Source organism: Lasiosphaeria miniovina (assembly GCF_030549165.1).
Source record: "Lasiosphaeria miniovina strain SMH2392-1A chromosome Unknown B0T26scaffold_3, whole genome shotgun sequence".
Taxonomy (NCBI): Eukaryota; Fungi; Ascomycota; class Sordariomycetes; order Sordariales; family Lasiosphaeriaceae; genus Lasiosphaeria; species Lasiosphaeria miniovina.
Window position 1 is genome coordinate 4585054 of NW_026848222.1, and position 25510 is coordinate 4610563.

The 25510-nt window shown below is 55.2% G+C and overlaps 7 protein-coding genes across 7 annotated transcripts; 5 read left to right on the plus strand and 2 right to left on the minus strand.

Moving 5' to 3' along the window:
- Nucleotides 1-27: 27 nt before the first annotated feature.
- Nucleotides 28-3887, plus strand: B0T26DRAFT_740022 (uncharacterized protein; the record flags this gene model as incomplete). Its single annotated transcript, XM_060443798.1, has 4 exons — nucleotides 28-363; nucleotides 412-3564; nucleotides 3614-3688; nucleotides 3813-3887. The coding sequence occupies 4 exons, from the start codon at nucleotides 28-30 to the stop codon at nucleotides 3885-3887; spliced, it is 3639 nt and encodes a 1212-aa protein (XP_060298876.1).
- A 3383-nt stretch (nucleotides 3888-7270) lies between these two features.
- On the plus strand, nucleotides 7271-8936 carry B0T26DRAFT_242683 (uncharacterized protein). Its single transcript, XM_060433951.1, has 3 exons — nucleotides 7271-7556; nucleotides 7619-8299; nucleotides 8441-8936. Exons 2-3 carry the CDS (start codon nucleotides 7698-7700, stop codon nucleotides 8577-8579), a joined length of 741 nt encoding a protein of 246 aa, XP_060298877.1. The 5' UTR covers nucleotides 7271-7556; nucleotides 7619-7697; the 3' UTR covers nucleotides 8580-8936.
- Nucleotides 8575-8850, plus strand: B0T26DRAFT_640693 (uncharacterized protein; the record flags this gene model as incomplete). The annotated part of the gene is made up of 1 exon (XM_060437254.1): nucleotides 8575-8850. A coding segment is annotated over one exon (276 nt), but the record flags the coding sequence as incomplete, so codon positions are not given.
- Nucleotides 8937-11910: 2974 nt separating the features above from the next.
- B0T26DRAFT_704767 (uncharacterized protein) lies at nucleotides 11911-13200 on the minus strand. The gene has a single exon (XM_060441722.1). The coding sequence runs from the start codon at nucleotides 12338-12340 to the stop codon at nucleotides 12083-12085; it is 258 nt and encodes an 85-aa protein (XP_060298879.1). The 5' UTR covers nucleotides 12341-13200; the 3' UTR covers nucleotides 11911-12082.
- Nucleotides 13201-13938: 738 nt separating this feature from the next.
- Nucleotides 13939-15775, minus strand: B0T26DRAFT_740027 (uncharacterized protein; the record flags this gene model as incomplete). The annotated part of the gene is made up of 3 exons (XM_060443799.1): nucleotides 13939-14563; nucleotides 14631-14888; nucleotides 14961-15775. The coding sequence occupies 3 exons, from the start codon at nucleotides 15773-15775 to the stop codon at nucleotides 13939-13941; spliced, it is 1698 nt and encodes a 565-aa protein (XP_060298880.1).
- Nucleotides 15776-17669: 1894 nt separating this feature from the next.
- B0T26DRAFT_242775 (uncharacterized protein) lies at nucleotides 17670-18407 on the plus strand. Its single transcript, XM_060433952.1, has one exon. It carries the CDS (start codon nucleotides 17769-17771, stop codon nucleotides 18234-18236), a length of 468 nt encoding a protein of 155 aa, XP_060298881.1. The 5' UTR covers nucleotides 17670-17768; the 3' UTR covers nucleotides 18237-18407.
- A 5005-nt stretch (nucleotides 18408-23412) lies between these two features.
- On the plus strand, nucleotides 23413-24643 carry B0T26DRAFT_643091 (uncharacterized protein; the record flags this gene model as incomplete). Its single annotated transcript, XM_060437505.1, has 3 exons — nucleotides 23413-23483; nucleotides 23558-23626; nucleotides 23692-24643. The coding sequence occupies 3 exons, from the start codon at nucleotides 23413-23415 to the stop codon at nucleotides 24641-24643; spliced, it is 1092 nt and encodes a 363-aa protein (XP_060298882.1).
- Nucleotides 24644-25510: the final 867 nt, after the last annotated feature.

The following is a 25510-nucleotide window of genomic DNA, read 5'->3' on the forward strand; positions in this document are numbered from 1 at the left end:
CAGCAAACCTGCCGCGCTGCCAACGACATGGGCGACGATGGCGTGGTGCAGTTTCAGAGCACCGTCTATCACGGCCAGCCAGTGACTGTGGTTCGCGACGAGAAGGGCCACACCGTCTATCCCACCTACGTCCCTCCGGCCACCGAGTCCCCGACCACGCCCACGTCGCCCACGCCGCCGCGAGCGCTCCAAGATGAAGACATCGCACCCGACTCCGGCCTCCTCCAGCCCAACCCCGGACTCTCAGCGCGCCCAAGCGCGTCCGTCTCAAGGCAATGGGCTACCGAGCTGCCACTGCGCCGAGACAGAAGCAACTCAAGCGTCTCTATCGTCCTGCCGCCCATCAGGCGCGCAGGCACACATGTCGATTCTTCGGCGAAGCAAGTTGGGTGGGATTACGACAAATCCCAGAAGCCGCGCCACTACTCCGACGCTGGACTGCTGCGTGATATTGACCCGTCGAGCAGCGAGTCATCGTCGGACGACGAGACCGTCGGTTCAGAAGCCGCAAAGTCCACGACCAAGAAGCGGTCGCGCAAGCACAGATTCGACAAAGACCACTTTCGGCGCTTTCAAGTGGGAAACGAGCACTATCACACCAAGGGGAAAGTCTCGAAGCACGACGGCCGACTAAACATCTCGGTCAAGGACACGAGCAACACGGGCTATCTGGCAAAGGCCCTCGGCACGGCGGTCAAGAGAGTGGTGCCCCTGAAGAATGGCGTCGACGGCGCTAATGGGTCACGCCCCTATGCAGTAGCGAGGCTGTCATCGGCCTCGACGGCGGCCGGCCCGGAAACCTTCTCGGGCCCCAAGCTGAACATCGTCATCATGGTCATCGGCTCGCGCGGCGACGCACAGCCCTTCCTTAAGATTGGCAAGGTGCTGAAGGAGCAGTACGGCCACCGCGTGCGCATCGCCACGCACCCGGCCTTCCGCGAGTTCGTCGAGAAGGACTCGGGCCTAGAGTTCTTCTCGGTGGGGGGCGACCCGTCGGAGCTGATGGCCTTCATGGTGAAAAACCCCGGCATGATACCGACCCTCGAGACGGTCAAGGCGGGCGACATCGGGAAGCGGCGGGCTGCCATGGCCGAGATGTTTGCCGGCTTCTGGAGGGCCTGCATCAACGCCACCGACGACGAACACGACACGCACAACATCAAGATGATGGGGTCCAAGGACCCCTTTGTTGCCGACGCCATCATCGCGAACCCGCCGAGTTTCGCCCACATCCACTGCGCCGAAGCTCTGGGGATTCCCCTGCACCTCATGTTCACGTTTCCATACACGCCAACCCAGGCCTTCCCGCACCCTCTCGCGAGTATCAAGAGGTCGAATGTCGATCCCGGATACGCCAATTTCATATCGTACCCGCTGGTCGAGATGATGGTCTGGCAAGGGCTTGGAGATCTCATCAACGACTTCCGAGTGAACACGCTAGCTCTGGATCCGCTGTCGACCCTGTGGGCGCCTGGCGCCACCTACCGCATGCATGTCCCCTACACGTACCTCTGGAGTCCTGGATTGGTTCCTAAGCCTGCAGACTGGGGCGACGAAATCGACATCTCCGGCTTCGTGTTTCTCGATCTTGCATCTGCATTCCACCCCCCTGACCCGCTGACCAAGTTCCTCGAGGCCGGCGAGGCACCGATCTACATCGGGTTCGGCTCCATCATCGTTGACGATGCAGACCGCTTTACGCACATGATCTTCGAGGCTGTCAAGATGGCGGGCGTCCGCGCTCTGGTATCGAAAGGCTGGGGTGGCCTCGGGGGCGACAGTCTCAACGTCCCCGACAACATTTTCCTCCTAGACAACACGCCACACGACTGGCTCTTCCCTAAAATGCGCGCCTGCGTGATCCACGGCGGTGCCGGCACCACAGCTATCGCGCTCAAGTGCGGGAAGCCAACCATGATCGTCCCTTTCTTCGGCGACCAGAACTTCTGGGGGTCCATGGTCGGCACTGCCAAGGCCGGCCCCGAGCCGGTGCCGTACAAGAGCCTCACGGCCGAGAACCTAGCCAAAGGCATCAAATACTGCCTTACTGATGAGGCGGCCGAAGCCGCCCGCGAGCTCGCCAAAGGGATCGAGCTCGAGGGCGACGGCGCCGAGAATGCCTGCAAGTCTTTCCACAAGCATATGGCCATGTCGGGCACGAACTCAGTCCGCTGCTCGATCCTGCCCAACCGCGTAGCGGTGTGGCTGCTGAAGAACACGAGCCTGCGGCTCAGCACCATGGCGGCCGACTTCCTCGTCCAGCGCGGCTACATTTCCTGGAAGAGGCTCCGGCTGCTCCGGCACAACGAGTGGAACGACTTTGAAGGCCCCGGCGAGCCCGTCACTGGGGTCGCGGGTTCTCTGATGGGCACCGTTGGCAATATCTTTGGCGGTATCGGCGGCGTGCCGTATCGCGTACACAGGAGCGCGACGGAGAGGCGGGAGCGCAATGAGAAGAGGAGGAAGAGGAAACAGAAAAAGGAGGAGAGTGCGGCGGCGGCTGCTGCTGCGAGAGATCATAAGGCGAAAGGCAAGGGTTCCAAAGGAGCCCGCTCGCCTGAAACGCAAGTGGTGGATCACGCGGTCAAGACGGACGCCGATGCTGGTGCGGGCAAAACTGCTACGAGTAACAACGGGGAGGAAGATAATGGCGAAGACGAGGACGAGGAAGGTCTCCGGCAGACACATACGAAGGCCAGCAACGCCATGGGCCGCTATGATACGCAAGCGACAACAGCGTCCACGACGTACACGGAAGACAACCCCGCTGAGGAGTTCGCTGCTGAGGTGGGCAAGGGGGCTTTCAAGTCGGCAGCGGCACTGGTTCGGGCGCCCATGGACCTCTCCTTGGCGCTAGCTCAGGGCTTCCACAACGCTCCGAGGCTGTACGGAGATGACACGGTCCGACGGCCGACGCGCGTGACAGGGATCAAGTCGGGCCTGCGGGCGGCCAAACATGAGTTTTTCTACGGCATATACGACGGCTGGACGGGAGTAGTGAGGCTGCCGTACCGTGGCGCCCGCGACGGCGGCGCGCGCGGTTTCGCCAAGGGCGTGGGCATGGGTGTCACTGGCTTCGTCCTCAAGGACATTGCCGCCATCATCGGCCCCGTTGGCTACACCCTCAAGGGCATCGTCAAGCAGGCGCAGCGCAGCCGGCAGCCGGCCAAGCTGATCCGCCGCGCGCGCATCGTACAGGGCCAGCGTGAGACGCACGAGCTCGACGGAGGTCCCGCAGGAGACCGGCGCGCCATGGAGAACGAGGTCGTCCGCGGGTGGGAAACCATGCGCGCGCTCTGGGAGGCGCTTGAGGCCGCCGACAAGAAGGCCTCCAAGCTGCGCGGCCCGCCCGGCGTCAAGGCGCGCATGCGCAGCGCCAGGGCCGGCCACCTCACGAGGCGCGGCCAGGGCGCGGCGTTTGAGAGCGTCGAGACGGCCAAGCGCGCACTCGCCGCCCTCAAGAGGGGCGAGGACGTCGACACGGTCATCGGCAGGGGCAACACGGGTCGCAATGCTGTCGTTGGCGGAAAGAGTAGCCCCGCCTCGGCTGCTGCTGCTGAGACTGTGGCGGCCGATGAGAAAGGCCAGAAGGAGAAGAAGAAGGACGAGGAAGGATCGGAGAAGGAGAAGCAGCGGCAGGAAGAAGAAAAGAAGGATAAAGAAGAGGCGAAGGAGGCAGAGGTCGAGAGTAATAGAGAGGACGACGACAACGACGACGAGGATAATGACGACAGCAATCCGTTCAGGCCAACGGGGAGCCACGTCGCGAGGAACATGGAGGAGAACAGCCACGTCATGGACGACGACAAGAGCGGCCGCGGCGTCGTCTGCAACCTTGTCCACCCCAAGCCCAAGAGGTGAGGGTCATGATGATGATGGATAGATGATTCGTTTTGAGTTGCTTCTTTCTCTGTTCTGGTTGATGTTGGTTGATGTTGGTTGCTGCTCTTGTTAGGTAGTCGGTCTGGTTAGGATAATAACAACTTAAATTTGAAGAGGGTGATTTGGTTTTGCTGTCGTGGGTGATATCATTTTTCATCCTTGTTTTCCATTCGTGATCATGTTATCGTGTTGCTTCTTTTTTTCGAAAGGTAGACTGTGTAAGTAAGAGAGATGGCCCAGCGGTGTTGCCACAGCGTTGAAGTGGTGCATTTCAATGAGAAGAAAAAGGTAAAATCACAATAATTGCGAGGCAAGTCCAGGCGAGGTGAGCGTATATGTACTATACTGTACCGTACAATAATGAGGATAGATACCTTGGGGTATCTGCGCCTTTTTTGGTTGGCTAATAATACGCATACGGAATATACGCACTATATACGCACGATACGAGGCCCGGCGCAGCAAAAAAATTCTTCCCTTATTGTGCTGGGTACCTGCACCCCCAACCCCCCCAAGAGTCTCAGACAGCAGAGGGATATGTTTTGTCTAAGCCGATGCAGCGGTAGGTAGCCTAGGATGTTTATCTATAGGTTTCATTTATTTACCATGTTCTAAGATTAGAGTTGAACTTTGCACATGTCTTTATTCGTTTTTAAACTTTGTTAAGCCCTACTTTTAAATTTTTTTTTAACTTCTCGAGGGTGTGGCGCTTGAGGAGACTTTCTTTTATTTATTTGCTTGCATACGACGACAAGTATTTTTCTACTTACATACTGTTGTATTGTTTTCTTTTGCGGCTGTAGACTCTCGTTGCTCCGATCTCTTGGTCTTCACTAACAATCCATCCCCCCTTTTTTCTTATTTTAGGTTCTTATTTTGGGCGGGGGTTGAACCCTCTTTTGTTGGCTTCGTAAGTTAGGTAGTCGCTTGATTTCTTGCTCTCTGTGTTTAGGTCTAGGTTCTTCGGCTCGGAAGTGAGAAAACCGGCCGGTTATCTGCGTCTCCGGGTGATGTGCCGAGACAAGGGAATTAGGGGGTGGGGGAGAAGAAAGGGGGCAGGGTTTTCATTATTTATCAAGAAACCCACTCGGTGGTTGTTGGTTGGCGAAAACTCGTTGTGAAAGGCCTTCGGCGGGTTTTCTCTGCTCCCTCCCGGTCTTCTGGAACGTTAATAAAGTGACCAACTCAGGATGGAGACGAAAGGGGTCGAATGGACACATGGCCAGCGCACCAGGCTTATATCGAAATGATTCACATGGCGATATGTGGCTGTTTACTAACCGACAACCCCACGAGCTCATTTAAAAAACCCGAAAGGGCTCTGTGCTTTTCCAGTCTATTCGTCAGGAAGAAAGGAGAAAATCCACAGCCCCCCGCTTCTTCTTCTTCTCTGCATTCCATGCATTGGTTGTATCTACGAACACCATGTGGGATAGCGGCACGGTGGGCTGTCGTCTTTGTTTGCTACTGCCACTCAGTAATTTTTACCCTGTCTTGGTCTTCTGACAAAAACCCGCAACCGCCAACGACTTCGTATTGTGTTGAAGCAAGGGCAGAGAAGGCGAAACAAGGCAACGAGAGAGCTGGAATTGCTAGTATGCCGGGCTATCACGATCAGTAGCAACCTTCCGAATTTAGCAATAACAATCGAGAGGGAGAAAGCTGGAGAACCGCCTTGGTGTATTTACGGTTTGTATGATGGTTCATTTGAGAGTGAGACGTCGACGTCCAATTGTTAGGTCCCCGGTGTGCATACAGAGTGGTATTCTTCGCTCGTCCGATAGTGATGTGATGCCACAGGCTCGGAATCCCAAGGTGAACAACCCCTACCCTTGCCCTAGTTCGAGGCTTTGCAGGAACTACGGTAGCGAGAAGGGCTTTTGTGCGGAGGATCTTGGGATTGGGATTGGGATTGGGATTGGCGACGTGCTGTGAGGTGGGCGGGGATGGATGGGGGTGGCACAACGGCGCAGAATGGCAACTTCAGCCCTAATAAGGCCCCAATCACAGAAGGGGTGGTGGCTCACGTAGGCTGGCCCAAACAGGGAAACGTAGTGCGGGTCAGGGCCCGTTCGTCTGACCTCCCGTCCCGATAGGGGGTGGAATGCAGGTACAGACAATCTGTAAAGTGCTTCATGAAGTGCATAGCAGACTTTAGGACATCCAATGGTGGGTAGAGGTTATCTGCCCCGAGCTGCGACAAGATCGTGTTCCTCGTGGCGGCCGGTCTCTGTCGTGGACACGCAGGCATGCACGTCGACCAACTATCCTTGGAAGCTTGGAATATGGATTGCATGGAGGATTGTTTGGTGAGGTCGTGTTTCTGAGCCGTGCCGCTGACGACCCCAAACCCCGGAGCTGTCCCCGACGACCCAGCCATGGCTGGTACGTTCTAGAGCCTATCTCGCGTAGTGCCGCTATCTATCCGAAGCCGAAGCTCAAGTGTCGTGATTGCTTGCTGAAACAGACGCCACCGACCGTTACATAGTGCTTCAGCACTTGCGGAGTACGGAATATGTAATTAGAATAGTTGGTGGTGCGGCCGTCCCTGGGAACATGCCGGGCACCCCGTATCTGAGCTAAGGGAAGTGTGTGTACGAGTCACAGGTGAACACCCGCCCTTTGATAAATAAATTACCGATAGTCAATTATTACTGCTGTTTCGGCCGCCTGGGGCTGGATATGAAATCGTCGAGGCCACACCTGGAAGTCGCAACTGAGGAGGGTTCCCCGCAGATACGCAGCGGATGCACTGCAGATTGGCTTGGCGCACGTTAGCTCATTAAAAATCAACAGGCGGTTCGCTTACACAGCAAGCGGGGTGGCCTTTGGTCAGCACTTGTGTCGTCGCTCCTCAGCTCAGATGGATGGGATGGGCACGAATGATGATTGGCACTCACGCAGACCCCCTTTTTTACAGCCCTTCACCCAAGACGGGGCAAGACGGCGAACTGCGGGCCGGCGAGATTCGACGTGGGAAATGAGCCTGGCAGCGACGCTGCTGATAACACGACGAGCCTAACCGGCATTCTGTCGTTACGAGACTCGAGATCATCCGGCAGGGGCTCTTGGCTCGGGTCGCGGCCCGCCTCTTAGATCGTCAAAGAGCAGGTTCTTGGTTCCTACAAAATGTCCGGGAGTCTAGCCGTTGCTGGCTAGGCTGCACCTGCTTTTGCAGAATGATGGCGCGTGCAGCAACTCAGGCTTCTGGCAGGGGCGACCGCCATCGACCGCCCTGTAAAGCAAGTGCTACCCTACCGGGCTGAGGGGGTCAACAACCATGGACGGACACCAGCCCACAGAAGCTTTCTAGGCCCTGAGAGACAATGGAAGCTTGTCCTTCATGGAGTCGCCCCTGGGTCCGTGTCTCGGCTAGTCATCTGTGTGTACGAATACTGCCCTGCCCACAGGACTGACGTGCCGGTGGCTTGCCTGATCAAGGGTAGCGAGAGATCCTCGCCGCATGCTAAGCTTAAAAACGATGGGTGCTGACGCCGAATTGGCCTCCTGGTTCCATTGTCGCCGCAATGGTGCCGCTCGACGGCTGACCTTGGCGGCGTCTTTTCGTCTCTCTTTTCTTTCGCTCTCTCTATCCGTCCGTACTCGCCTCACACACCCCACCCTCATTATTTCATTTCCCACCGACGCCATTTCTGTGCTTTGTACAGTGTTTGGTCCGTTCTTCTACTTCTTCCTTTTCGTCTTTTTCGTTTTCTTCCTCCGTCTGATCTGATAGCAACCCGAAACATGGTGCTCGTCCCGTCTGCGCCAGCGCCACGGTAGCAATAGACGACAATAGACGGACGGTCTCCGCCATGGGCTCAAGAAGGTGGAATGACGACGTCATGGCAAATTCGCAGGGCTTGGAAGTGGCCATTGGCCAGGGCATTGAGCTGGCGCCCACGAGACCGCAGTTCCAAGAGCACAGCGTTCCCGGCATGGAGGTGGTCGAGCATTCCAACCTCGAGGTAGTGACCTCAAGGCAAGGCCTGTCACAGACCAAGACGTGGGAGAAGACGAGCGGCCTGCCAGAACCACATAACCCCTACCTCACCGGCCACGACTACGGCCAGCAGCGCCACCATCGGCAGGACAGCCGTCAAACCGAACCCGGCCCCGGCCACATGGGCACCGGCCCGCATGGGACGCCGCTCACCTCTTACAGCTCCATAGCCCCCCCTTACGGCTTCAATAACCCCTATGACCACCAACCCTTGGTGCCGCCCAGTGCCAAAGGCGGTGGCGGTAGCGGCGGCGGCGGAGCGCCCTTTTCGCAACGTGAGAGGATATGCGGTCTGAAGAGGCAGACATTCTGGATCGTTTTGGCCATCGTGATATTCCTCTTGGTTGTTGGCGCTGCCGCCGGTGTTGGTGTGGGTGTTGCGACTTCGCGCAAAAGCAGCGACACGTCAACAAGGTCGGTTGATCCCCTTCGCAGACAAGCAACCAGACAGCCACACTTACCATCGTCTTGCTGTGGTTCATTGTATATCAAAGGCCCGATCTCCATAACGTGACACTGATTCAGTTACTAGCGTCCCAACCCCGGTAAAATCAGCGTCCACAACTACTGTTACCACGACGGCCCCCATAAGCACGCGGACACTTCCTGTGCCCACGGCCTCAGCCGTCACCGGCGGCTCTCAGATCATCAACTGCCCGTTCGACAACTTGACGCTCTACACGCCGCAAAATAACAACAGCCGCCAGTTTCTGCTCCTGTGTGGCCACGACTACAATGAAGATCAGGGATCGGTAGACCTGTCTAATACGATCACCGTGAGCATGGACGACTGTATTAACCTATGTGCAACCCAGAGTGAATGCGTTGGCGCGGGTTGGGGCATTTCCAATGTTGGCCAGACCACATGTTGGCTCAAAAGCAGCCTTGCGACCTCTAATAACTCGCCCTTGTGGTACTTCGCCATCGACGACACTGGCGATTCTGTTCCGACGCGCGGGAGCTGACCAAGAGAGACGGCCGGCCGGTTTGCTCTGGAGAGGGCAAAAAGGCTACACTGCCGCACTTACCAGACAACCAACATATCCACCCCTACCCTTACCCGGCCCCCCTCACCGGTGACCATAGGCTCCTCTGCCTTTTCATATCTTCGAATCAAGCGGCAGCATTTAATACGCTTATTTTCTATCCTTTCTTCAAGTCATTGAAGGGACTCCAGCTCTTGTATTATCCCCCCCTCCTAGATATCCTGGAGGACACGAACTTGCATTCCGTGTTGGGGGGTCATGATATAAACGATTTTTTTGTCAGGCGTTTGGTCATATCTATATGGCAGCATGTGACGGCAAGCCTATGCGCTCTAGCCCTGGGGTTTCTTACCAGGTTGGTGGTGGTAGTCTTTCCGTCCAGAGGCCGTGGTAATATCGGTCGGGGGGAATGGTATATATGTCTATCCATCAACCAAGCTGTGCGCACATGTACATACATTGTTATTATTACTGTAACTGTGATGGCAGAGGGCAATGACCCTAGCTCGAAGCAGCGTAGCGCTATGTACGGTAACCAAGATGATAATGCCTTTGTTAGGGACTATGTGGGTGCGATCTTGAAAGGCGACTTGTGTGTTGGTGAAAGGGGGGAGCGCTGACAAACAGACTCGGTATGAAAGTGCATGTAATTCACCACGGGAGGCGTAACCTCTTACCTGGGAATGCGAACATGGAGCCCGAGTTTGCATTTCACGGATGCGAAGTCTGAGGAGGAAGACCGACGTGCAGCTGATGGGTCGGGGGGAAGGGTTCCTCACATTGAGGCAAAACCCCCCTTTTCTCACCCTCGCGCTCTCTTTGTTTCAGGGGGCGGAGATATGCCTTGTTGCGGGCCACGGAAGTTCCTAGGGGGTTGGGGCCACGGCTCTGCCTGCTCGCTGGCCAGCCTCGGGCTTTCGTCCTACGTTGTCTGCTTCGCTTCTCTCTCTGGTAGTGTTTGTTAGGGAAGGGAGCTCTGCATACCTGCCGAGGGACCTATCAACCTGGTCGAACAAGATCCGGCTTGCCTGTTTTGTCGGTTTGTTGGCTGACTGGTTTCTTGTGCTTCTGATACTGATACTGATGTTGGTGTTGGTACTGGAGGCTTCCTTGGGTGGCCGGTATATAGCTAAGTAGGTAGGGGCCTACCTACTTTACTTATTTTGCATTGTCTTGTCTTGCCTTACCTTGCCTTACCTTGCCTTGCCTTGGCTACCTAGCGGAGCTGGACTAGATTCTGTCGCAGGCGCCCCACCCTCTTGTCCTCGCCGTGAACATTCGCATCCGTGTGTGTGTGTGTCGCTGCCCAGGGCTCGTCTGACAAATCTGATCGACGGCGGGCTTTGATCGGTGCGCGGCATGCATAGCCGGCCAGCCGGTTGTCCTTCCCCACTCTCTGTTCAGCCTGCTCGCGCGATCTTTGTGATATTTTCTCTAGTATCTGGCTAGAAGTGATCTCGGGTTCTCTCTGGCGTGCTTCTTGTTTTCTGTCGTAGCTCTCTTCTCGGGGATGCACCAGGATCTGTTCCCCGTGTGCTTGCCAAGCCTGTCTGTAGAGTTGTGTGTGTGTGTTCGTGTGGCTGGTGTAAAGTAGGGAGGCTACCTTGGGTATCCGATGTAAACAGGTTTGGCCGCCTTTGTTGTCCCCCTCAGTCAGGAGAGACAAGCGCGCCTTCCATCCCTTGGGAACCCACCGTCCCAGTTCATCACCTGCTGTAGTGGCTGGGTAGAGGAGAGAGGAGACTCTGTTCTCCGTCAGACACGATCCCGCTGACTCACCGCGGAAGCAAGTAAAGAAGCCGGTGAGAAAAAAAAGGGGGCTATTCCCTGCATTTTCCCCAGACACGTTCTCTCGGGCAAGCCCGCTTTCTCCTCCCTGTTAGTGTGCTGTTTCTGTGTTTTTTTCTTCTTGTCCCTATGTATATGGGACTCTTTTGTTTCCTTTTTTCCTCCTTTTCTATGAGCCTTGCTCCCAAAACGCGATCCGCACAAGCTATCTTCCTGTCTGCCTTGTCAGACGTCTTGGCTGGTCCTCTCGGATTGTTAGCCTCGACTTGGAGTCAGATCGCGCGCAGCTCGTTAGAGGGGAAATCTGGGGTAACAATTCTACAAAGGTTTACACAAAGCTGACACGAATCTGGCTAGTTGCCTAAACTCAAGCGTCGCCCGCTCTTTCCGTCCGTCTGTGTGCTTGTTGATACGACACAGGGTGTGCGTGGGGTGGGGGTTTAGAGCAACATACCCCAGATAGTTCTTTTTTTTGATCATGTCATGTTCCCAAGCACTATTGCTGTGAGGAAGGACTTGTCCGCGCTCTTGGTCCCTCGTCAGCCCTGCCAGGCTGCGGAAGAGAGCTGAAAAGGGGGCAGATGATGCCACCACGTGCCCAGTCATATTGTTTAGCTACCTTTCCTAGGAAAGGTAGCTGGCTATCTGACTGTGCCCGTACAGAGTAGACTCGCACATGAAGTTGGTGACGCAGACACCTTTCGAAGCAGGCTTGAAATCCCAACCGGGGACCGGCGAACCAGTTTCATGTCGTACAACACTTTCTCAACCTGCCACAACGCCAATGAATCCGCCAGTGGCAGCGCTCCGTTGTCCGGGTCGATGGATCAGTCACAGCTTGACCCTGCTGCTTTGCGATGCCGTGCTCCCCTGAGAATATTGTCTCACCGTTAACCAGAGCCGCGGTGCTTTCTGCCACCCCCATGACCTGCCTGCAGCAAAAGACTGTGCGGGAGGATGGATAAGACGGCATTTGCTTACTTGCCATGACGCCGTAGTTGGTGCTGCTATAAAATGCCGCTGTCCTTCCGAGATGAGAAAAAGGAGCGCCACGGTTGCTCGCACAGGGTTTCTACCTCTGTTCTTGGCCTACATGTGTGCGTTCGGAATGGCGCTGAACATGGCTGTCGGTTGGTTAGGTTTATTAACAAGTGGAGGGGAGACGGCTATGAGCAGCCGCTACACATATCCGTCTGGCATTCTGGCTTCTGGGCAACACAATCTGAACCATTGCGGCGTACGGGGTTCGCTCTCCTGTTTTCCTCTTAGCGTCGGGCAAACCAGGCCAGATAGAACCAAAACCTAGCCTCTTTAGCTCCGGGAACCACGTAAAATCGGGCCACGTTGAAGTTCCGAGATTCAACGGGATGCTCGCCTTCCGTCAACACTGTTACCGCAGCGATTGACATGGCTCTCCTATAAGCTAGTCTTGCACGTTCCACAGTTTTCCACTGAACAGCTTGAGGGCACTTGAAGCTCTTCTGCAGGGCCTCAAGCAATGTATCCTCCTAACCGATCTGGACAACTTTGGTCGCTTTGTTTGTCCCTTTTCAAATAGCCATACATGAATGGCCATACATGTACATGTATATAAAGCGACCCTCGGATAGACGAAACCCAGAGACCTAGCATACCACATTCCAAGCACGAGACAAGAGGCAGCAAGTTCCAGCTCCTTCATCTCATCTACCTCACTTCCAGTTCACAAGAGTCTACCAGCAGCTACACCGTGCCTTCTTCCAGTTCCAGCGAACAAGCAAGCCAGCCACAACGAACCCCAAAGCTTGTCAGGAAAGAACGCAGCAATGCAAAGCACCACCCTTCTCCGAGACACGAGCAGCGAGCCGCTCAGCCCCACTCCGGGCTCGGACGGTCCCAGCACGGACACGCCCGGCGGTGGCAGTGACTTTCCCCTTGACCCCAGTAAGTAAGCAAGCAAACAAGCACACTACACCTCTATCTCTTACAGAGTCCTTCCCCAGTCTTTCCCTGCTCCCGGTCTGGCCAGACTCTTCAACATACCTAGCCATCACACACTAAACATAGATGCACACACCTAGCATACGGCAAGAAAACCCCAATAGAGGCGCCGGGGAAGTAACCGAGTGAAAGAAGGCGGAAAACAGGAGAATACAGTCATGTTGTGAGACTCTCACAAAGCAACCTATGGATGGGAAGGGAGAGTGTTGGATGAACCTGTGAAAGAACCAGCCAAGCAAAGGGTATTACAGTGAGAGATAGTACAAGACAGCTATCCACGCGCCTAGGACTAATATGCTAAACGCCAGGGCAAAGGAAAGAGGTGGGCGGAGGAGTATTAGAAACGATGGACTCGCGTTCACCACCAACGCGGCTACCAGTCACGCCCACTTTGAGGGTTTCTTTCCGTCTAGAGCCTAGAACAGAAGGTCCATCTCTTCATCATGAATGAGCTTTTCATACAGGGAGAACCAAATCACACATGACTGCCAGTCCCCAAAAAATATCCAGAACCATGACATTTGACCTCAAGAATGTGATTATGTCGCCAGCGGGGCGTGTATTAAGTATTTGCTTTTACTCTCTTTGTACCCGTTAAATCAAAAAAGAAATATGCTAGACCAAAAATAGCTAAATAAAACAAAATCCGATATCCAATGTTGCCATAAGTTTCTACCTGCTTCCGACATAACCCAAAATCACACATATCATCACATACAGCCGTCTGTCATATCGTCAGTCATAAAACCCCCACTCCCATCCCATCCCATCCCATCCCATCCTTCTTGTCTTGTTACATGATGATGCCGATCATGTCAAATATCTACAAATGACAAGATTTCCAAAGTATCCTTTTTCCCCAATCGTCGGGTCCATCATTCCTGGCCCGAAAGAAAAGTCCTGTAGTCACCTTCCGTTCAAAACATATAAAAAAAAAAGACAAAAAAGACATCAGCCATTGGTATCCTCAGGTCCAAATCTTTGGGGTTTGTCCAGGGCATTCAATTGGAGTCCCGCGCAATGACTTGAAGTCATTGCTCGTGATCCACACAATCCTCAATCCGGTAAATCGGCTCTGGCTCGGCGCGACATTTACGCAAGAGCCCTTGAAAACTCGGCGTCATCCCATGGCGTCCAAATTGGCCCGGGCAGTCTCGCACTTGCAGAGACTGAAGAATAAAAGTTGTGGGTTCTGTACCTACAACCAAGAGACAGAAGCATCGCTGAAGACCCAAGCAGCCAGGTCAGCTATGAACAAAACTATCACGCATGTGTCTTCGTAGTGAACTTACGAGATGCTCAGCTCTTCCATGACCGGTAAGGTCCCGAGAGAACGTCGGCCTTGTTGGTGACAACAATCTCGTGCGAGATCTTGCCCATGGCGGTCAAGTGGTCCTGGGCGTCCTTGATGTACTGAAGACTCTGGGGGTCATCCGGCTGGATGTATCCCTGGACCAGGCTCTGCAGGGCCTTTTGGTGCTCATACCACTCATCAATTTCGGCGTTCAGTGCGACCTCGGCCGCCTTGGAAGCCTTGGCATCAATGGCCGCCTTGTTGGACGACTTCCGGGCACTGGACTTCTCTTGGCTGGCGTTCTTCTCCTGGACCTCGTTCTTCCTCTTCCGGCCTCTGGTGGAAGCGGTGACTCCCGACGGTGGGGGGGAAGAGGGCTGGGCAGCGGTGCCGTTGTCGTTGTGGACCCGCCTCATGTGGTCTCTGAGGTTCCATTGCCGGGGGAAGCCGTGGCCAGGCTCGGCCCGTTCGCACCCCTCATAGGTGCACAGGTATGGCTTCTCTCCGTGGCCGTGCATAGCATGGGCCTCACGCTCGTGCCGAAGGAGGCAAGCAGTAGAAGAGAACCGGGCATTCTGGCAACCCTCAACCTTGCACCGGTAGGGCTTCAGATGAGAATCCACGAACTTGCTAAAGTTCCAAGGGGGTCAGTTGACTGAAAAAACGAACGGATATTTACTTTGGCGGAGCTGCTCACTCGTAGTTACACTTGAGCTTCTCGGGCTTGTGGTTGCAGCTCGGCTGGCCTTCCCATGGGCAATGGAACAAGCCGTCCGCCTGGGGATACGCGGTCTTGTAAAGATAATGGTCCCTTGCGGACTCACCTTCGCCGCTAAGACGGCGAGAGTTGAATGCTGGGGGAAGGGAGAAGGTGTCCTCTCCAATGGCGGGCATGCTGTTTCCATGCAGATCATCGGTGGTAACAAAATGAGGGGCATCAAATCTCCGGCTCAGCCTTGTGCTATCGCGCGAGAGTGTGAGATAGTGTTGCAAAGGGGGAAAACAAGCTCGCCTTGGAACCACATACCTTGGGGATTGTCCTGGCATGGGCGGCGAGTTCGAGTTCTGGCTCTCTGCGGGCGAGGATGCGGATGGAACCGCGGACCACACATCATCTGACACACCGTCGGCGAGTCCCGGAGAAGACATGCGGGAATCAACGGGGCTCAGCGAGCCCCAAGAATGAGGAGAGCTGCCTGGCAGACCGGCATCAAAGATCTGAGGGTTCACATGTTGCGCCACTGAAGCGCCCAGGTCACTAGGGTAGTGAAGACCGTCTGGGAAAATCATGTCGGGGTAGAAGGCGGGCCCAGCCACATGCGGCGACACTGAGAGCGAGTCCAAGTCTTGGGCGAGGTATTGGTGCACATCCATCATCCGGCCATTTGCAATGGATCCATCCTGATAGGCGGAAGCATTACCTGTCATATCAAGCTTAGACATTTGTGTAGATGTCTGCGAGAGAATCGATTGGACTCTCGGCCGGCTCTTCTTTGATGTTGGTGTCGATGTCTTGGTGCTCCTGTGTTTGTGGCTTCCAGCCGAGCTCCGGGATGTCAATCGGCGCATCGGCTCTGCCTTGGGAGCCTTTGCATCAGCTGCGGCTGCAGGGTTCCATCTGGCCTGGAGGTCATCCATGCCATCGGCGAGATCCGGCTTGGGAGTGATCTGGCCAAACGGAAGAACATAATCCTCGGCATCTCCAGTGTAGTATTCTCCATGGTCTGTAAACTCTGGGAAGTTCTGTGGTCCTTCAGCTGTCGCGTCCCAGGACGAACCGGCAAGGTCCGCTGGTCCTGTTTGACAAAAAGAAAACATCCCAGAGGCAGTGGAGGAAAGCATGTTGGGCTGAGCAAAGCTGTAGTCGCTGGGGTCATAGGTTAGTGTCAAGTCCAACAACCACTTGTCCGGCAAGCAACAAGAGAAGAAAAACAAAGGACGGGGCAGAAAAGAACAAAAGAAAGGCGACGAGCAAAGAAAAGCAATGTTTCAGATGGGCACAACTTTGTTCCTGCACCGGCGTGTTAGTTTCTCGCGGTTTACATCTCGGAAGGACTGTTACAAACCAAACTGAGCGGCTCTGGATGAGTAAACCCGTGGAAAATGCGGCAATCCTGGATCCATGGAGACAACACATTTCAAGATCCGGCAAGACGTCCAGGGGAATCACAGGGCACATATTGGATCCATTTTTGAACCCTCGACTCGGGCTCGAGTGAGAAGCATTCTGAGGGCCACTTTGATGTTGAGATTTGTCCTGGATCCATTCCCTGTTGTCGATGAACTTTTACTCTGAATGAGTAAGAAGAGAAAAGTGGCTCCATATGGTCGAGAAAAAAAAAGGGCGCAGAAAAGGCCAGAAGGGCCGCGGTAGTAATCACTCCAGGTCGGGTCGTGGTTGGTTGGTGTTCCGCTCAAGGAAGGCGAGGGTGGCGGTGGCGTGGTCACACTTGGTGAGCAAGGAAACAGGACAGGAACTGGACAAGTCGATATGTTCACTCCAGGCTGGTAAACACCTGTAGAGATTCTGACCACTGGGTTGCTATCTCGCGGTCTTCGAACACCTTCAGCGTCCCGGAGAAGAAAGGAACTGGAGAACACATTCTGGACCTGAGAAAGTCAAATTGTCCGAGTGGAGAAACAGTAGGCTGTCCAGGAGTTGTCCTGTATAGTCCAGGCGTGAGGTCCTTCTGGCTGGTTCATAGGGACAAGAAAAACGAAACCGGCGGCTTCCAGATAGTATTTTTCTCCAGTGGCTGGCAATCTGCAAGAGGCGATCCTTTTCCGGCGATGCTCGATGAACGGGCGATACTTACCGAATCAGCTCAGAGAGCTATTTGAAACAAATTTCTTTTTAGAACACCCGTTCAGAAGCGGACGCTAGCTGAAGAGGTTCCATTGACCGCAGAGGGTCGGCTGAGTGCGGGAGTCCGGGGCGGACGCCCCACCCCGGCTTTGAGGTCCTCTGCCCAGGTGGGTAGTCCATTTGAGAGAGAGAAAGGCCACAGAAAACGGTCCGCGTATGTCCTTGGGCTGCAGGTTTTTCTCCTCGGGTTCTTGTTCATTGCAAGTGCCGTAGCCAGCCTCACTGAAGCATTATTGGCGAGCCGATAGAGCAGAGAACATAAGTAGGAAACGCGACACACGACTTGATTCGCAACATGACTAAAAGCACAATGGGCCTCCCAGAAGGAAAAACAAAAGATTATGAAAGCAAGCGCAATATACCTCGAGGGGGTGTGAACCTCGTCCAGCTCAATTTGGGTATTGAAGCCAGGCATAGTTTCAGTCCGGGAAAGAACAATGGCACTCATTCCTGGATGGCAATTCAAGAGCGGGCAGTGCTCAGTCCGGGCGGGCAGAAATCCTTGTGGCAAAAAGAAGAGATCCTTGGGCTGCGGAAGAGATATGGATGTCGTGGGTGCACGAGGTTGGCGTAGAACAGAGAGAAGAGACAGGGGCAGTCCTTGGGAGTGGGATGACGATTATCAGGTCCTGACGAGGGATGGATCAACCTGGTGCGAGGAGCCTGGAAAGGAGCTAGCAACAGAGAGGCCGCGGGCGTGGGAGCGGTATAAGAGGCCGTGGAACTGAGAAGGCGTGAGGGGTGAGAGGGGTGGCAGGAGCAACAGAGCAGAATCAAAATCCGGAGAGGGGCCTAAATGGCTGTGTCGCGTTGTTGGGCACGAAGATTGGCGGGTCAGGTCGTTGGGCTCAGAAACTTTCGAGAGGAGAAAGCAACAGTTGGGCAGAGGAGGGGCGATCGGGTCTTAATGTAGGAGGACGACTCGGACGACTCGTCTCTTCCCTCTTCTAATGCTCGTTGCCAATTAGCATGCCGCCATGTCGTCCCCCTTTCCCCCCCATCGCATCCCATGCATGCCCATGTCCCATACCGTCCCATGTCCCATACTGTCCCATGTCGTCGTCCATCGCGATATGCAGACCCCGCTTCATTCTGTCGCTGGCGCTTGACTTTCGTCCTGGTCCCGCTTCACCCGCCGCTGCTCTGGTCGCTCCGCCTTGCTTGCTGGTGCTCGCTGCCCTCACTGCTGCCCCTTCACCAATCCGTGTCGACGGCTGCCACGCTGAATGCTCGGCCTGCGTGGTTGACGACCTGTCACATTCGTCGACGAGCTGTGCTGGCAGCACCCACCTCGTCTGCCATAGGCCACATGTTGCATGGGTTGGTCGCACACCGCTCTCTGTCCGCGAGCTTTCCGGCTTCTTTTTGGGGAGGCGGACGGAAGAGGAGGGTCTGGCGGGGCCTGAGGGGGAGCTGCCAGCCTATCATGCGTGGTGACGACCGCTAGCCCGCAACATTTGCAGGGGATAGGCTGCAGCAGACGGCTTGCCAACTCATCATTGCAGATGGCCCAGCCCACTTTCCAGCCTGCTCACATCAACAAGTGCATGAGGTTATTCGCCGGGTGTTGCGCGAAATAGCCAAATGGAAATGCGTCGATGGCGCCGCAACAAAGGACGGCTCCTGCAGCCAGTCTAGCGCGGCGCCGCCTTCTCAGTCTCTCCATGGAGCGAGCCTTCCGCAGCAACTCATTCACGCAGCGAGCGGCCTACGCGGCAGACCCGTCCAAGTCGAACCCACCCTTCTCACTCTCATGGACGATTGTCTTTTCCATCACATCAAATCACGATGCGAGCATCGCCTCCGCCTCTCTTTGAGAGAGAGAAAGCCCGTGCCGGCGCCCAGCCAGCATGCCGTGTCACAGTGCAGTGGCCGCAATACTGCTTCCATTGCCTTCCCTCCCTTCGTGTGAGCAAAGGAAAGTGGGCGAGCAGATCCTTGGGTCCAACAGCGACCATCGACTGTCTCACCTCCGCCGTCCAACCGCTGTCCAGCAAGCGGGTCTGGGACCATGCATGAGAAGCTGCCGCTCCAGCCAATGCGGACAAAGCGCCGCTGGCTGGCCCCGTACAGAGCACGTAGCTCGCGAGTTCTCGCTGGGTGGATGGACATGGCCATGATGGGCCAGTCGTGAGACAAGGCCGCTCGTGTTTTGCCTTGCTGAATTGGCATGCAGACATGAGATGAGAGCAGCTGAATCGTTTCTGGGGCTGCCCGGCTCTCTGCCTGTGTGTGCCAGTGGAGAGAAATATCAACGTTGCCTTTGGCGAAAATTGGCGAGAGCCAAGATGGTCCGAGCCGTTCATGGAGGCGACTGGGGCGAGAAGGGTTTCTGTGCCTTGTGCTGGCGACCAGTCGTTGCAGCCTCGAATAGCCACTCGGCTAGCTAAGATCCATGGACTCCACGACAACTCACCATGTCTGGAAACACACGATGCTCCCTTGGCTGAATCTGCGCTTGAGATGCAGCCGCCTCACTCTTCTTGCTCGCAAAGGGCTGGGTTCTATCGGCGGCTCGATGAGTCAATGCGGCACAAGAGATATGATGGCTTAGAAATGCCGAAAGCAACGGCTTGTGTGGCATCTCCTCATTGCTGGTGCTCGCATAATCGTCTGTCTTCTGCAACAGAGAACTTGCTCGATCAGACTGTTTGGGCCTCATTTACTCAGACGAAGGGTTTCGGGGCGAAATTGACGACCGAGTGTGGTTGCGTGCATGGCAAAGGTTGTCGCCGTCTTTGGCTTCATCCGCCGTTGCCGCAATATCTCGAGGCGCAACGCGTCGACTAGGTTCTGTCCGAGGTTCCACCCTTCTTCAAAAGGACGGATTGCCCGGCACACCAAGGTTAGCTCGTCAGAGATGGCAGTCGATACATCCAAGATGCCCCTTTTCACTTATCCGCTGCCCCTTGTGAAAAGTCTCACTGGTTGTACAAGGCACTCGCTGTTGACCGGTGACGACTTGTCTTGTTTGATTCATCTTCAGAAGCAATACTGGCGGACAAGTGCCGGTGTCGATGATGGCAATGCCTCGAGTCTGACGAAAGCGGTTGGCCTGGTTCTTTGGTCACTGCAGGATGAAAGAGTGCGCCCTGCCCTGGATCTGTTGCTCGATTCTCAGCTCCAACAAATCGAGGTAAGGGCTTGCGAAACCGTTTCCTGAGCCGATGCCGAGAATGTTCTTGGTTCTCAGACATTTTACCACCGGCATCTCTTCGGCATCATGCCCAGTATTTGGCAGTCTGGCGGATCTTCAATTGCTCCGAGACAAGGCTTGGCAGACTTCTGACGGACCTTCCAGGTAAACGTGGAATCTATTGCGGTGGTTTGAGAGGTGAGATGCCGGCTTCCTCTGTGTGATCATAACGACGAAGGCAGACGTGATTGTCTGCATTCGTCTGCCCTGACCGACAAGTCTGGCTCCGATATCTCGGCAGAGGCCAGCCAGCCCCACAATACGCACTCGCCGCCTGAACCATGCTCATCAGAGACAAAAAGGAGCTGGAACAGTGGCAACTCCACTTCCAGCATCTTTCTGTGAATTTCCAAGTTGTCAGCAATGACCGTTTTCCAATGGCGTATAGCAAATGGGTTGGACCTAGCTCGCCGAAGAGATTTCGACCTCGTATCCAGGGTCAGCCGAGGCTTGGCCATATTGGTCCAGTAGGGCCTCCATGGTTCCCCCGCTGCCACCTCGAATTTCGCTCTGGCGAGGCTGGGTATGGTCTCGTGGAAAGCCTCCAACAATAGAAGGGACGGGCCCGTTGACAACAGCCTCGTCATCCTCGATGCCTCGCAGACCTTGTAGCTTGTGCAAAGGTTGATGCTTGGGTTGCTTCATGGATTCTCAGCCATGTTCCCGAATCGGCCAGCTCTAGCAGCCACATTCTCCTTTCGGAAGAGAACGTTGCATTAGAAGTATGTGGGAAGTCTAATTTGTACTTCCAGATTCCGAAAACAGACAAATGTGCTTTGGGTCCCGTGTATGTTGGGGCGGACGCCGACCCATTGGTCGAGGGGAGTAGCCTCCTCGTTAGTCGATCATCTGGTATGGCGACATGAACCCATCGGGAAGAGACTAGACCGACGGTTGCCAATACAGGGCAGCGCCATTCCACGGACTCCATTGTTTCTTGCAGGGCTGTAGGAGCTTCACAGGACCAGTTTGGCTGAGAAATACAGCCCTGGGGTTAGAATCCAGGCAGCCAACCAGCGTCAAAGAGAGAAAGTATGGTCCAAGAGCATCCGGAGATCCGAGGAGCTGAAGCCTGGAGTAGGTACTTGTACATACCTTGGGTTTCATCAAAGCTAGGAACATGTCCGGGTGAGAGCTATCCTGGTATATCGGCGTCAAATCTCTCCTTGAACGATCCCTAGGCGGCCATATGTCCGGGGCGCGAATAAGGCTGGGGGGGCCTTGCCATCGTTCGCACTTTGTTGCTCCAGCCGGGTAAATGTCTTCGGCGTTTATACTCACCTTACCACGGAGAATATGCCCACGCAGTTCATGAAAGTTGGAGGCGAGGGTTCCGGATAAGTCCTTAGGGGAAACTGGCCGGGTGTTTGACATGACATGAAAAGAAACCCCGTGAGACCGAAACCCCCGATGAGGTGCAACAGAAGCTGGAACGGTGAAGTGCGGTGTTCAGTCGCGAGCGAAGCTCTCGCTTGTCGGCCGCGACGGGTCTAACTCCTTAGTCAGGCCCGTGAACGATGACGTCTCCCTTCCCCGGGTGGACAAGGCTCGAGCAAGCCCCAAGAATTTGCTTGCAGCACTGGTTGTTTTGGGGGTTCGCAAGTCGACAGGTACCTAAAACCAGGCGGAATGAAATAGGTGGGTGGCAGGCAGCTTCCAGGTTCGGGTTGCGGAACGACACGAGCGGCGCTGCGGAATTGCAGCCGGCTGTGCAAGCAGCCAGACAGACACTGGAGGAGAACTTTCCAATCCATAGCGGCGGGCGGTTACTTTTGAAAGAGCACGCGGAAAAGAATCTTGGGCGATGCAAGTCTTGATTATTACTCTCATATCGAAATCGAGGATGGCACCGTCTTCGGCACCGCACAGTCGGCCAAGCCGTCGGTGTTGAAGAGGTCAAAATCTTCAGCCAAGTCGGCCGGCTACGGATCCGGCCCTCGCAGCGCTTTTAAAAGACAGAAGGGGGACGGTAGTTGAAACCCCAAAGAGGCACTGGCAGGTCGAGCGAGACCAAAGAAGAGAGAAGGCACCAAAGAGAGCCAAAACGGACGGGCTCGAGTGGGCTGGGGGGTGCATTGGGCATTGGTGCGGGCAATGCATGGGCTCATCATAGGAATTGGGCCTCGCCAACGAAGCAGCAGGTACTGCAGGTATTCCTGCCCAACCTTCCAGCTCCTCCATGCGGACCATGCCCACTGCTGCCGAGAAACAGGCACGCTCCCTGCACCAATCGCGGCTCTGCGGGCGCCGGGCGATTGGGCAGCCGGCACATCATGGCCCGTCGTCGCCCACAATCTACGGCACAGCAAGCACAGTATGTATGTATGTGCACTACCACTACGTCCTCGCAATTCCACTTGTGCCCAACGACGCCTCGCCGCGTTGCCTCGGCCGTCGTGGCCAGCACATCTTCTGCCGACGAAAATGTGCGCGCTGGATCAAGGGCACGCGGCAGAAGACGGGATTCAGGGCCGCACTACTCACCAAGTACGTTGGCGCTGGCCATTGGATGGCCGTGCATCGATTTTCCCGTTCCAAGTCATCCGCCTCGCGTGGGCGATCAGCGTTGCTGTGCGCCGCCCGCTGCCTGAGCACCAAGCTCCCGGTTAACTCGCCGTCGACGCCCGACTTGTTGGCATTTGACAATCCCCTGTCTGTCGGAGGTCACGAATCCGCCTCTGTATGCGGGTTCTTGCTGAGGCCAGACGCCTCACCCCCAAGCTCCTGGTTTGAGGCGGACCGACTCTGATGTACGTTGCGTGTTTAACTTGCACACGCACTGCTGCCCTGTGTGGTCTGGTTTGGTCTTGTCTTGTCCTGCCTTGCCTTCATTGCTTGCCTTGCCTGGCCGGCTGCCTACTTTTGCAACATCGCCAACTTTGCCACTCAACGTCGTGAAAAGGGCATATATGGTCTCCTTCGCGTGTCTGGTCTGGTCTGGTCTGTTCTAGTCTTTAAGCTCTCGCTCGGCACTCATTTGATCACGGACACTTCAACCCCAGAAGAGAAGAGAAAAAAGCGGCCAGGTTTGAACAAGTACACTCCAGCCAAAAGATCAGTTCAAGGCAGGAAACCCACTTTGCACGCGCCCATCGAACTGTCAAATCCGCTGCTGGTGGGCCATACACACACCTGGCAATCCCCCAAAGACACATCCCAGTGAGGCCATCGCCGCCGCGTGGATCCCCTTGGAGTCGAAGGGTCTGGGTGGCCTGTATCCCAGGAAGTCCCAGCTGCAGACTTTTCTCCCCCTTCCCACTACCGTTGGGACTGACCTGGCACCCTGGCTCTCCTTTTGGAGGTGTTGCCTTTCCCCGTTTTGTGTTCTGTGATTTTCACTGCGCCAAAAATCCAGTGAGAGGGAGCTCTTCGAGAATCCAGCCTTTAAAATTCTCTAGCCGGCCCGGACCAGGAAATATGACACAGCCAGACTTTGCCTACCGCACTTCTGCCCTCGTGTCAAACGACCCATGGCTCTCTTCGCGCAGGTGCGAACAAAATCCCGAACCGTGTCCGCCAGGCCGAGACCGTTTCTTCAGCTAACTAGTTTCCCCCCAAAAAGTCCAATCTACAATGACACGTACCAGAATGGCGTCTTCGAGACGGGCAGCAACCCCTATCGGCCACAAAGGTAAGATGGCAGCCAGCTAAGACCCTTCCTCGAGGACAACAAAATAACCTCAGTCGTCAATCAAGCGTGGCGTACAAATCCGGAAACAATTCTTCGCATAACCTACCTGCCACGATATCCATGGGGAGCAACGGAAATGGCCAGTTTGGACGAGCCGGAGCCGAGGCCGCCTTTCCCCCGTCGGCGGCGGCCTACAACCCGCGACTGACCATGGGCACGGCATATACCAGTCCCGGTCCGGAACCCGGTCAGGGCCCGTTCAGCATGGACAGCGTGAGCTCGCAGGGCTGGGACCACCAAGGGAGGTACTCTCCCTCGGACTCGGTCGACGATTTCATGATTTCGCCGAGCCTCTCCGATTACTCGCTAGACAACGGGGCCGGAGCGACGCCCTCAGGTAACAGCCATGGCAATAACAGGAGGACGGACGGGAAGGCGCGCTCCCAGCAGCGGCGGCCGTCCAACCGCGATGAGTTCGACGGTCCGCACCAGTTTCTGAAGCGGCCTCCGCCGGAATACATTGCCATGCAGGAGCGGGACTTGCCGCACCTACCAACCAACCTTTTGGTCCAGGAGCAGGATAGTGTCCTGAGCCAAGTCAATGACCGCCTGTCGCAGTGCGCCTTTGACTTTGTAGCCAAGTATAGCTTCCCGATCCCGCTGACGCAGGACATGCGCCCCGTCGAACGCCCCCAGGACCGTGAATGGACCGAGTGGGTGTATTTGCTCAAGCGCCTTGCCACCAAGCGCAGGATCCCCGCCAGGGTGTTGTACAACGGCCAGATCAAGCAGCTTGTCACGATCCTGGAGAACTCGTTGGAGATGCGGCATGCTGCCAAGCACCAGTCCCGCCCCCTCAAGGACGACCGGAACATTTTGCAGCTCATTTCGGCTGGCATCCAGGTTGCCAAGATCCTCAAGGATGCCCAAGCCATGGATTATTTGGACAGACTATACGTTTCGACGGAGCAACAGATCCAAGAGAGATCTGCCGTCACTGCGGCCCGGTTCCGCTGAGAAAGAAGAAGAGACTAGAATCTCTTTTGTTGAAGAATGGTTCCTCTCCGTCAAGGTTGGGTTCCGTTGACATCTTTCTCTTCTGCTTTGATCAGATTTCCGGGGTGTTCCAAACACCCCCTATACGTTTTACCCCCGTCCCTCTTTGGAGCTCTTCTCGGTTTGACGACATTTACCCTTGCGTCCGTCTTTGGACAAGATTCGGTGCTGTTGCGTTTTCTTTTTGTCGAGGAGCCAACTCACGATAGACTTGTCGCCAATCTCCCCCACACCAAAGACAGTATCAGCACATATACCCCAAGTGAGACGAGACGAGACGACACTGGGCTCGCCATGCCCAAGGATATTGGAGATCATGGCCTTTCTCATCTAAACTGCCAGATTTTGTACGACTTGTTTAGCCTTGCGCTTTCCCTTTCCTTTGAGAGGGGGGTTTTTTTTTGTTCCTGGAGTTTCCATGTTTTTTTGAGTACGAGACAGGACAGGCTGCAACGAACGGCTTTGGAACGCAACGCCATAGGTTGGAGGCTGGACGGGTGATTTTATTACTGGGAGGTGGTGGGCTTGTGCTTGTGCTCGTGCTTGTTTGTTCCAGGTATTTTGGTATAATTAACACGGAGGGACATTTGCCTTTTTTTATACCGGTTGGTTAGTTGGTTGGCTTACAGCTGTTTTTTATGCGAATTCTCTCGTACCTGTCCATTCTCCCTTTTTTTCTTCGCTCCTGTCCCAGCGTGTCACCCTGTTGGAGTGATGGAATGGTGTTGGTGCGGCCAGATACATGAGATGAAACGAGACAAAACGGGAAGGACAGGTCTCGAGACGGCAGCGGAAATCGTTCTTCGTATCTGTCAGTGACCAATAGTT

Coding starts and splice junctions, on each gene's coding strand:
- B0T26DRAFT_242683 (XM_060433951.1), top strand. CDS start 7,698: ATGGGCTCAAGAAGGTGGAATGACGACGTCATGGCAAATTCGCAGGGC. Junction 8,300..8,440: donor AGCAGCGACACGTCAACAAG/GTCGGTTGATCC, acceptor CGGTAAAATCAG/CGTCCACAACTACTGTTACC.
- B0T26DRAFT_704767 (XM_060441722.1), bottom strand. CDS start 12,340: ATGAAGGAGCTGGAACTTGCTGCCTCTTGTCTCGTGCTTGGAATGTGG.
- B0T26DRAFT_242775 (XM_060433952.1), top strand. CDS start 17,769: ATGCCGCCATGTCGTCCCCCTTTCCCCCCCATCGCATCCCATGCATGC.